The sequence below is a fragment of the Apium graveolens genome, chromosome 2 (genome assembly GCF_009905375.1).
Source record: "Apium graveolens cultivar Ventura chromosome 2, ASM990537v1, whole genome shotgun sequence".
In the NCBI taxonomy this organism is placed as follows: Eukaryota; Viridiplantae; Streptophyta; class Magnoliopsida; order Apiales; family Apiaceae; genus Apium; species Apium graveolens.
This window is the reverse complement of record NC_133648.1, coordinates 229,806,921-229,817,848: the sequence shown is the minus strand read 5'-3', so window position 1 is coordinate 229,817,848 and position 10,928 is coordinate 229,806,921. Positions and strand designations below refer to the sequence as shown.

General features: G+C 35.7%; 1 protein-coding gene across 8 annotated transcripts; it reads right to left on the bottom strand.

The window, feature by feature from the left end:
• Positions 1 to 3,031: 3,031 nt before the first annotated feature.
• Positions 3,032 to 10,879, bottom strand: LOC141706181 (uncharacterized). Of its 8 annotated transcripts, none has more exons than XM_074508996.1 (14): positions 10,699 to 10,879; positions 7,885 to 9,289; positions 6,054 to 6,337; positions 5,895 to 5,957; positions 5,750 to 5,815; positions 5,587 to 5,655; positions 5,425 to 5,495; positions 5,263 to 5,331; positions 5,101 to 5,169; positions 4,945 to 5,007; positions 4,553 to 4,663; positions 4,085 to 4,465; positions 3,866 to 3,983; positions 3,032 to 3,456 (listed from the first exon to the last, which is right to left on the bottom strand). In XM_074508996.1, the coding sequence occupies exons 10-14, from the start codon at positions 4,969 to 4,971 to the stop codon at positions 3,377 to 3,379; spliced, it is 717 nt and encodes a 238-aa protein (XP_074365097.1). In that variant the 5' UTR covers positions 4,972 to 5,007; positions 5,101 to 5,169; positions 5,263 to 5,331; positions 5,425 to 5,495; positions 5,587 to 5,655; positions 5,750 to 5,815; positions 5,895 to 5,957; positions 6,054 to 6,337; positions 7,885 to 9,289; positions 10,699 to 10,879; the 3' UTR covers positions 3,032 to 3,376. The 8 variants fall into 8 exon arrangements, 6 of the variants coding, with proteins under 6 accessions (XP_074365097.1, XP_074365098.1, XP_074365096.1 ...); XM_074508997.1 differs by having other exon boundaries at positions 5,263 to 5,344; positions 7,890 to 9,289; XM_074508995.1 differs by having other exon boundaries at positions 7,890 to 9,289.
• Between the last annotated feature and the right edge of the window lie 49 nt (positions 10,880 to 10,928).

Genomic DNA, 10,928 nt, shown 5'->3' with positions numbered 1-10,928 from the left:
ATTCTCTTAAGTCACTCGAGTACCCTCGGCTCCACCATTTTTTAATAATTTAACCATTACGAGTTTTAAGGCGATTCCTTCGCGAGTGTCTTACCAACTGCCTAACACTCTTACCATAATTGTTTCATACATTAATTAACCCTTTTTGGTCTTTAACCTATGTTTCAAAGTAAGGCGAGGGGAAATGTTTCGTTCGCGAAACGCCGTTACTTAAAACGGTCGTTTCTCCTAAACCGTATATCGGAATCAAACGAACTACATATCAAAACGAAGCTCATAACATGAACTATCTAAACATGGCAATGGTCAACATCTAGAAGGGGGGTCTCGGGTCCTAATGTTATGAACAAAAGCAGTCTAAAGTAAATCAGACATTACGACGGCTATGTTTACGCGATTTCCCAAATTTAAACCAACTCAAAACAACCACAATTCAACCCCAATTCACAACCCAATCAAAACTCCATCCAAAATACATTACAACAGCCCCAAACCAACTCATTATAATCCATTTACTTACTCCTAAAACTTGAATTTAAACTATACTACATTCTTTAACCAAATCATAAGATTTCAACAAATCAATCACCACCATTCCAACCCAAACTCTTAAACAAACAAGTTTCAAGCTACTATTTACCCTCACAACCATAATCAACCTAATATACAAATTAAAGCTAGGGTTTGGAGATGATATACCTTCCTTGAAGTGGTGTGAGTAGCTAGGAAGCCTTAGGAAGCCTTGAGGAGTCTTAGGAAAGCTTGGATCTTAAAGGAAAATCAAGAAAATAAAGTTAAAACCTTGAAATCACTATTCATTGTCTTCTTCATTGATTTATTGGAGAAGATAGAGAATGAATGGGATGCTTAAACTCATAATATAGCCATAACTATGCATAAGGATGACTAGGGAATTATCTTACCAATTTAGGAAGCCTTGATCTTGAGTTTTGAATTTTGTCTTATTTGAAATAGTAAAAAGCCGAGAGCATGAAGAAAATAAAATGCCTTGTGTTCTTGTTTTGATGAAAAATGAATTATTTGGCTTGGTTGGTTGAATGTTTGATTTGTTTTTGGTTAATTACCAATTTAACCTTGATTTTGTGTGGTTAATATTCCACCACATTTCCTTCCTTCCCATGTCATGCTTATGTCATGCTATGATGTCATCTTTCCCTTCTTGTCCTCTTCTCATTGGTTGGGTGACATCATCCTCTCTAATCCCTTTGATTAACTTCCTAATTGTTTGTCTAATGACCGTTGATCTGTTATACGGTTCGCTTAACTTTCGTTTTCGTTTATCGTTTGAGGGATCATACCCGGGATCTTATTACTTAGGTTCCCTTAACCTTTCTCAATATATTATATTTCTTTTATGATCCTCTCTTATAATCCTTTAATTTAAATTCTTTTTATCCTGTTACCTTATACTCAATTATTTCCGTATCTAGTGGATTTCCGGGAAAAATCAAAGTGTTCGGTATTGGATTCTGACGATCTTTACATACAATTATATACCATGTAGAGTACTAACAAAATCTCAGAATATCCATAACAGAACCCCTACATAGTGTGGCATGAAAAGTTTTCTCATTCAGCTAAAACACTATTCATAAGGGTTACAAAAAGTTTAAAATTTTGGGGGTTATTACACACATGATCCGTTACCTTAACAAGAAACAAAAGATGATGATACCGCCAGATCTTGTCACAATGAGGTGGACAATAAACAGAAACAAAGTTACGGGACCTCTACCGTGTACCCCTCGGATGCTTGGTAATGTTGTAGAATCTCAAATGACAAGATATAGTGAATTATGTAAAGCTTTCCAAGGTTTGTCCGTTGTTGGTAATTGCTCCGTTCCGCGGTACAATTACTTGATGAGCGTGATTGAGAGAGAAAAGGAGTATGTGATTAAGTCTTTTCCAGGAGAAGAGTGAGAGAAAAAAAATAAATGAGGACTATGAAAGTGATGATGAAGAAGATGATGAAGAAGATGATCCGTTATTAGATCCCTCAAGGTCACAAATAAAAGGACGTCCAAAAGCGGGTAGATTCAAAAGTGGTATCGAGAGGTCAAGTTCAAATAAACAATTTCGAAAGTGCAGTTTTTGTGGGGCGAGGGAAGAAGACCATGATAGAAGAAAATGTCCCTCGAGATTATTATGAAAAAAGGAAAAAATTGATTGTACTTTCTTATCATGTACTTTGAAATATTAATGAATTTTAATTAAATATTTTCAAAATTGTTAATGTTAGTACTTGTTGGCATTATTAATAATTCCAAAAAGAGAAGTGACTCCAAAAAAAATTTGAAAAAAAATTATTTTTGAAGATTTTTTTTTCGAAGTTGGGCAGAAAGTTTTCTGTAAAACAGAAAAAGTATTATATAAAAAATAAATCATTTGCAAGTGTAGTGATCAATCTGTAAAATCCGGCTACCCCCGCAATGCTTCATTGCGGTACCCGCAATGTTTCATTGCGGGGGTAAACAGAGTTTTGCAGAATTTTGCAGATTGGTCACTGCACTTGCAAATGATTTATTTTTTATATAATATTTTTTTTTGTTTTACAGAAAACTTTCTGCCCAACTTTGAAAAAAAAAATCTTCAAAAATAACTTTTTTTCAATTTTTTTTTGGAGTCACTTCATTTTTTGGGATTATTAATAATGCCAACAAGTACTAACATTAACAATATTGAAAATATCTAATTAAAATTCATTAATATTTTAAAGTACATATTCCAATAATGCTAAATAAAAACAAACCAAATTAATGATAGTTTTTATTACATATTTTCTAGATTTGGACAGCTTTTTTGAAAAAAATTGGGCATTGCCTCTTTATTTTTAAGTTAAACTTAACCTGTAAAATAAAAAAATCGGCATGACCTATTTGTTTTTAAGCCAACCAAAAACCTGTAAAATTTCAAACCAAACTAAACTTAAAAATGAATGGCCTTGACATGCCAACTAAAAACAAACCAAACCAAACTAAACTTAAAAATAAATGGCCTTGACATGCCAACCAAAACCAAAACCAAACTAAATTAAATACATCTAACCAACCAAAATAAATACAACAAATCTGAATAAAATACAACCGAACAAAATATGTACAACTAACTAAAGTAACTACAAGTCACTAATCAAATAACAAACTAGTGTCCCGCCTCTCTTTGTAGAATGCCCCACTCAGAAATGTGTCTAGCAACCCCTTTTGATAACTCGTGCGCCATCCGATAGCGAAAAGTCTGTACATCAACTTTAGCGTTCCACACAACCGATGGCAAAGAGATCCCGTTGAGCATAGGGTCCATGTACTTGGAGACATATACACCACAATCAATGCCACCATCTTGCTTGGGTCGAGCATCAAGACCATGAACCCCCATATATTTCAATGAAAAGTGAGATGGATGCAAATAATTGAGCATATATGGGATCAACTTTTCCTGCAAAATTTTACACATATTTAGATAAAAATAACGGCAAATGAACCTAACAAGTCATTATTTCATTATTAATCTATTTAAAACTAGTGGTAGGGAATTAAAGAATGATATTTCACAGGAAATGAACCTAACAAGTCATTATTTCATTATTAATCTATTTAAAACTAGTGGTAGGGAATTAAAGAATGATATTTCACGGGAAATGAACCTAACAAGTCATTATTTCATTATTAATCTATTTAAAACTAGTGGTAGGGAATTAAAGAATGATATAGTTATTATAATGTAATACTGGAAGGGGTGAGCGATGTTCTCTGGTGTGTCTTTGTCATCCCTAATAGGATCAATATTTAGCACTCTCATTTTGTTGAGATTAACAACAAACAAGAACCAACGAGAGTTATCACACGTGGGGAAAAATACAAAGTCACAAAACTGAAGAGGCAAGCCACCCCCTTGTCAGCATAATCTCTAAATAACTTCACCATTGACTTCTTGGCATCACCTTTTAGGGTATTCGGAGAAGCCTACAATTACAAGTCAAAAAATAGGTTAACATTTATACATCAGAATTGATATCTGTTTATAGAAAAGCAGGTAGGAGCATTTGTATTTGTTTATAGAGTACCTTCAAGTTAGGAAGTGCCATCGCCATGAAAAAGCTAGGAGTAATGAAATACCGCCTGGGCTTGAAACTTTCAGTTATGGAAATTTTTTCCCATTTTTCCCAGAGTTTATCCTCTCTAAGTCTCAAGAGCTCACCATAGGCATTGAGAACATCATCCTCCACCCAATACTCTGGTCGCAAATTTTTTACTTGGCTATGTGTAAGAGGATAAGTAACGCCCCGCTCACTGTGATCACGCCAAATGTAATCAACCTCTAAACTCCAGAAATGCCGATACAACCACCTCACTTTCCGATTTTTTAGTGGCCTTGTCATATCACCACGCCGCTCAGGACTACCTCGTTTCGCCGCATCCTCTGCCAACTCTTCAACTGAGTCCATCTACAAAATAAACAAAAACACAATTAGCACATTTGGAACTAGTTAATCTAATGCCATTTACTTTAAAAAAGAGTTAAGAGTTATTACATCAAACATTTCCCGTAGCTCACTAGGAACAGAAGACTCGCCCATGCCCAAATGTACAAATGGAGTGACAAGGGAGGAAGAGGTCTCTAAAGATTCTGGAGTAATAGACATCTGTAATTAAATAATAAATGAAGTACACATTTAACACTTAGTTTAATCCATTTATAACTAGTTGTAGGGAATTATATGATAATTCACGGGAAATGAACCTAAATAAGTCATTATTTTCATTATTAGTCCATTTTAAAACTAGTTGTATGAAATTGATGATATTTCACGGGAAATTAACCTAAAAATGTCATTATTTTCACTTTTAATCCATTTATAACTAGTTGTAGGGAATTAATCCATTTTAATCCCATTTAGTTGACATAGTAGGGAACAAATAATACCTTTAGTGGAATAGGTTGAAATGTCATAGATTTGTGGAACGGTACTGGAGTAGTATAATCAACCTGCAATTGGAAGCCGATACATAAACATATTCAACACACGAAGCTAAAATATTTTAGGTGCATAGAATGACAATATTTGTTAAAGATTTGTACCTGAGGGGGAATGGATACAGTTGTGGGAGCATGGGTGGCTGGAATAGCATAAGCAGACTGAACCTCAACCTGCAATTAGAAGTCGATACATGAACATATTCAACACACGAAGCTAAAAATGTGTAGGTGCATAGAATGACAATATTTATTAAAGATTTGTACCTGAGGGGGAATGGATACAGGTGTCGGAGCAGTGGTCGCTGGAACATCAGCAGGAGACTGAACCTCAACCTGCAATTAGAAGCTGATACATAAACATATTCAACACACGAAGCTAAAAATGTGTAGGTGCATAGAATGACAATATTTGTTAAAGATTTGTACCTGAGGGGGAAAGGATACAGGTGTCGGAGCAGTGGTGGCTGGAACATCAGCAGGAGACTGAACCTCAACCTCTAATTAGAAGCCGATACATAAACATATTCAACACACGAAGCTAAAAATGTGTAAGTGCATAGGAGGACAATATTTGTCAAAGATTTGTACCTGAGAGGCAATGGATACAGATGTAGGAGCAGTGGCGGGTGGAACATCACCAGTAGACTGAACCTCAACCTGCAATTACAAGCCAATACATAAACATTATTCAACACAGGAAGCTAAAAATGTGTAAGTACACAGGAGGACAATATTTATAAAAAATTTGTACCTGATGGGGAATAGATACATGTATAGGAGCATGGGTGGCTGGGACATCACCAGTAGATTGAACCTCCTGCAATTACAGCCGACACAGACATATTAATTGAAGTTCTATGATGCATGAAATGAAAGCTTTTGTTAGAAATTTATACCTCACGTGGATGTTTAGGGGGGACAAGTACTGCGGTATCCCCCTCAGGACCACCAGTCTCATCCTGCCATTAATGTAAATTAAAGACACACAGGTCATTTACATATTCAATAGACGAAATTTAAAAGATCACAAGTTCGTGAATGATAGTTAATAGTACCTCACGAGGACGCTTCTGAGAGATAGGGGCGCTGTATGTTGTGAGGTACTAGGAGCTGTACCATGAATTTCTACCTCACGTGCATCTCCAACAGGAGGCTGATGCTCAACAGGAGGCTGCTGAATATCTTTCGGTCTGATGAAAGCGGACCTATTGTATCCAAGACCCTTCCACTCAGTCATTACCCGATCATAATGTGCAAGAAAATCGGGAATGACATCATAGAACCAGCTAGGAGGGCCGCACATGTGGATCATCTATGTCATCTTCATAGCACTCTCTAACTACAAATAAATAAACAAGTAAAAACTGTAAATAAGTCCTTATTTTTATTTTTAATCCATTTACAAGTAGTTATAGGGAATTAATGATAATTCACAGGAAATTAACCTAAATAAGTCCTTATTTTCATTTTTAATCCATTTACAAGTAGTTATAGGGAATTAATGATAATTCACGGGAAATTAACCTAAATAAGTCCTTATTTTTATTTTTAATCCATTTACAAGTAGGTATAGGGAATTAATGATAATTCACGGGAAATTAACCTAAATAAGTCCTTATTTTCATTTTTAATCCATTTTACAAGTAGTTATAGGGAATAAATGATAATTCACGGGAAATTAACCTAAATAAGTCCTTATTTTCATTTTTAATCCATTTACAAGTAGTTATAGGGAATTAATGATAATTCACGGGAAATTAACCTAAATAAGTCCTTATTTTCATTTTTAATCCATTTTACAAGTAGTTATAGCGAATTAATGATAATTCACGGGAAATTAACCTAAATAAGTCCTTATTTTTATTTTTAATCCATTTACAAGTAGTTATAGGGAATTAATGATAATTCACGGGAAATTAACCTAAATAAGTCCTTATTTTCATTTTTAAATCATTTTACAAGTAGTTATAGAGAATTAATGATAATTCACGGGAAATTAACCTAAATAAGTCCTTATTTTCATTTTTAATCCATTTACAAGTAGTTATAGGGAATTAATGATAATTCACGGGAAATTAACCTAAATAAGTCCTTATTTTCATTTTTAATCCATTTACAAGTAGTTATAGGGAATTAATGATAATTCACGGGAAATTAACCTAAATAAGTCCTTGTTTTCATTTTTAATCCATTTTACAAGTAGTTATAGGGAATTAATGATAATTCACGGGAAATTAACCTAAATAAGTCCTTATTTTCATTTTTAATCCATTTAAAAGTAGTTATAGGGAATTAATGATAATTCACGGGAAACTAACCTAAATAAGTCCTTATTTTCATTTTTAATCCATTTTACAAGTATTTATAGGGAATTAATGATAATTCACGGGAAATTAACCTAAATAAGTCCTTATTTTCATTTTTAATCCATTTACAAGTAGTTATAGGGAATTAATGATAATTCACGGGAAATTAACCTAAATAAGTCCTTATTTTCATTTTTAATCCATTTACAAGTAGTTATAGGGAATTAATGATAATTCATGGGAAATTAACCTAAATAAGTCCTTATTTTCATTTTTAATCCATTTTACAAGTAGTTATAGGGAATTAATGATAATTCACGGGAAATTAACCGAAATAAGTCCTTATTTTCATTTTTAATCCGTTTACAAGTAGTTATAGGGAATTAATGATAATTCACGGGAAATTAACCTAAATAAGTCCTTATTTTTATTTTTAATCCATTTTACAAGTAGTTATAGGGAATTAATGATAATTCACGGGAAATTAACCTAAATAAGTCCTTATTTTCATTTTTAATCCATTTACAAGTAGTTATAGGAAAACAGGAAAAGACTGCAATTGGAAATAAGTAAAGAATACCATACTGTATCACCCATCATCTGCTGAGGTGACCAGTCACGGGGCTGTATGATATCGCCCTCAGGGGGTACACAATGAGCGATCCTCATCTTACTTACCCGTTTATACCACTGCATATACTCGGCGAGAGATACAAACCCGCCCTCAACAATCTCCGGCCCACCCGTAGCCACATAACTCTCCCACTCGGCAACATATTGCTGATGCATAGCAAGACGGTGAGGCCGCTGAAAAGAAGACTGTCTCTCCAACCTCTGAACAGCGTGGTCAAACGGATCATCCGGTATATGCTGGCACATCCCAAACTGTCTCAGTACCCTATCAGAATACTGGTACTCAATGATCTCAAATGCCACCAGCGGGATACGATCAAGATCCATATGAAGGCACACCGGGAAATAAGTAGCATCAACATCATCAGGATCAGCCTCTCTCTCGTAAAGTCTGGCATACGGCTACCATGTCACCCAGTGTAGCTGTAAACTGTCCAAAGCACCCCGGTAGTTACGTGTATGATGGTGGGGGTTTACTCTACTAACCTTCACTGGCTCGGCCCACGCGCACGCCCCCGGCCACCGAATCTCCTGCTGAGGCGCAATCTCCGGCCTCCCGGATGCCAATCTCTCGTAAGCCCGCAACATCAATAGCAGACTACACCCGTTAAAGGTGCGAACAGACCTATCAGCCGACAAAGTCGGTGATCTGTACAAGTGTGCCAAAACAGCTGCATCTCATGCATAATCATGAATCTCCGACTCCTCCATCAACAGCTGCATATACCGGGGATGCACCACGTCCCGCGAAGATGTAGGGAAAAGCACGCCTCCAATAATAAATAATATATAGGCCTGTGTATACACTCTGCGCTACACCTCAATCTGAGCAGCATCCATATCTCTAGTATCGGCTCTCGCCCCGTACCGGTTCCTCAACTGGTTAAAATACAGCCCATCCTTATTGAACTCCCTGCGCTCTTGCTCTGACATAGACGGATCCTCCCAGTTCTTCATGAACCACGCCTTCGAGTGCTCAAACTCGCCGTGGGTGAGAGGACGCCCAGTAACCGGTAATCCCAGAATCATATAAACATCCTCCAAAGTAATAGTCATCTCCCCACACGGCAGATGGAATGTGTTAGTCTCTGACCTCCACCTCTCAATTAAGGCCGTAATGAGTCTGATGTCATTCTGCCGAACCACCCGAGGGTTGTCGAACGCCCCAAAACCATATGCATCCAACATAGCCTGCTGATCTGGTAGTATATGCCACTCACCCATCCTCGCTGTCAGCTGTCTAACATCTACGGTATTCCTGTCCCCGCCCTCCCAGATCAGACTGCTAATATGGCAGTCCTTCATAGTCAGCAAGGATCGATCAAGAGGTCCACACTCCATGTCCATAGTATCTGCAATATTTTAAACCAAAAGGCACATCAGTACAAATCCAAACAAACAGTAATTAAGAAAAAGAAAATAAACAAATGCGTGAAAATATCATCTCAACACAATCAAATGATTACAACACATATTTTCTAAATTTTTAAGTGTATTACTTTGCACGTAAATTCACATAAAATTAACAAAAACTATTGTTATAACATGTTTATCAAAAAAATAACTTTACAGCATATGGTAAGGTTCCATAGTGAGGCATTTTTTATTTTTTTCCCTACACTTTCCACTTTTTAGATTGTAGTTTTGTTTCAAAATATGATTAGACTGTGCCCTATCAGCAACCACGTCCCCCATGTAAACAGTTCCTAGTGAGTAGTTTTTCATGCCTTCATGGAGGTTACCTATAGGTTCCATTTATTAGGAAGATGATAGGTTGGTTCATTAGTCATGTTATCAGCAAAGTCAAGTCTGATCTGTTCTCATCATGTTCAGGTTAGCAAGGACCAACACCAACGTGTTAAGAATAGTATGAAGCATTCTAGTAATAGCATTCAGTCCAAGTCACTTAATCATGTTTTAGGTGATATTGATACTTACTATGTGCAACCATACAAAGTGTTTGAGGAAGAAGAGCGCCATAAGTTGCATTTGCACTGGTAAGGATTTTGTCAAGTAAATCTATCTTTATAAATTACTAGTTGGTTGGAAGTTTAATATGTTTTTACAGGTCAAAGTTGGCAAATGTAGACGTTGCTGCAACTTTCTCAAACTGGAGGAGGCGGCAGATAGAAAAGCAGCAATTGATGCATGCGTTAGGGAAAGAAATGGTATACTAACTAGACTATTTTGCAGCCCCCAGTTTTAGGTCTCTCTATTTCGTGTTACAATTATGCAGGGCCAACCTTATGAATACATGATTATTTCTGTTACACGTATAGTATGTCATAAATGTCGAGATCTGCTTTTACCGTATTTCATTGATTTCATTCATTAAAATCTGTTGATCAGGCCGATGCAAAACAGAGCAATATTAACATGTTAGATGATCATGTTGGTGATGAAGAATCAGATTAAGAACAACTCTATTAATTGAAAAAATTAGACAGCAGAGAAAACCAAACGGGCTAACATTTCCGTTGATGGATGATAATATCCTGAGATGGGACGTGAACAATGCCTTGCCAACAATTATAACAGAAATTCTAGAAATGGACTATATTAACAAACATTTCACAGAGGACTTTCATCAAACAGTTTGCATACATCATTTAAAACTTAAAAAATCAAACAAAAACAAAATCTAAATTGTGGGTATTATAAATTGACCTTAAAACACTATAAATTCAACAAAACAATTAATCTAACATATAAACAAATCACTGTAGATGTATAAGAAACAAAGGAGCATTTTTTTTCTTACCCTCAAAGAGAAAGAGAGAGAAACAACAGCAGCATCAAGATGAATGTAATATACTACTAGGGCTGACTTTGATTTACTGTGAATAATTTGTTACTGGGGTATCTGTGTAATTGCAGCAAGAATAGTGTAATTTACTGCCAAAAATCGCCTCTGTTATGTGTGTTTTTGAATTGTAGGTTAGTTTCTGCAAGTATCTGTGTGTAAAAAAAACGACTACCGCAATGTTTCAT

Coding starts and splice junctions, on each gene's coding strand:
- LOC141706181 (XM_074508996.1), bottom strand. CDS start 4,971: ATGACATTTCAACCTATTCCACTAAAG. Junction 4,466..4,552: donor AGCTACGGGAAATGTTTGAT/GTAATAACTCTT, acceptor TTTATTTTGTAG/ATGGACTCAGTTGAAGAGTT. Junction 3,457..3,865: donor GACTTTGTATTTTTCCCCAC/GTGTGATAACTC, acceptor AAAATTTTGCAG/GAAAAGTTGATCCCATATAT.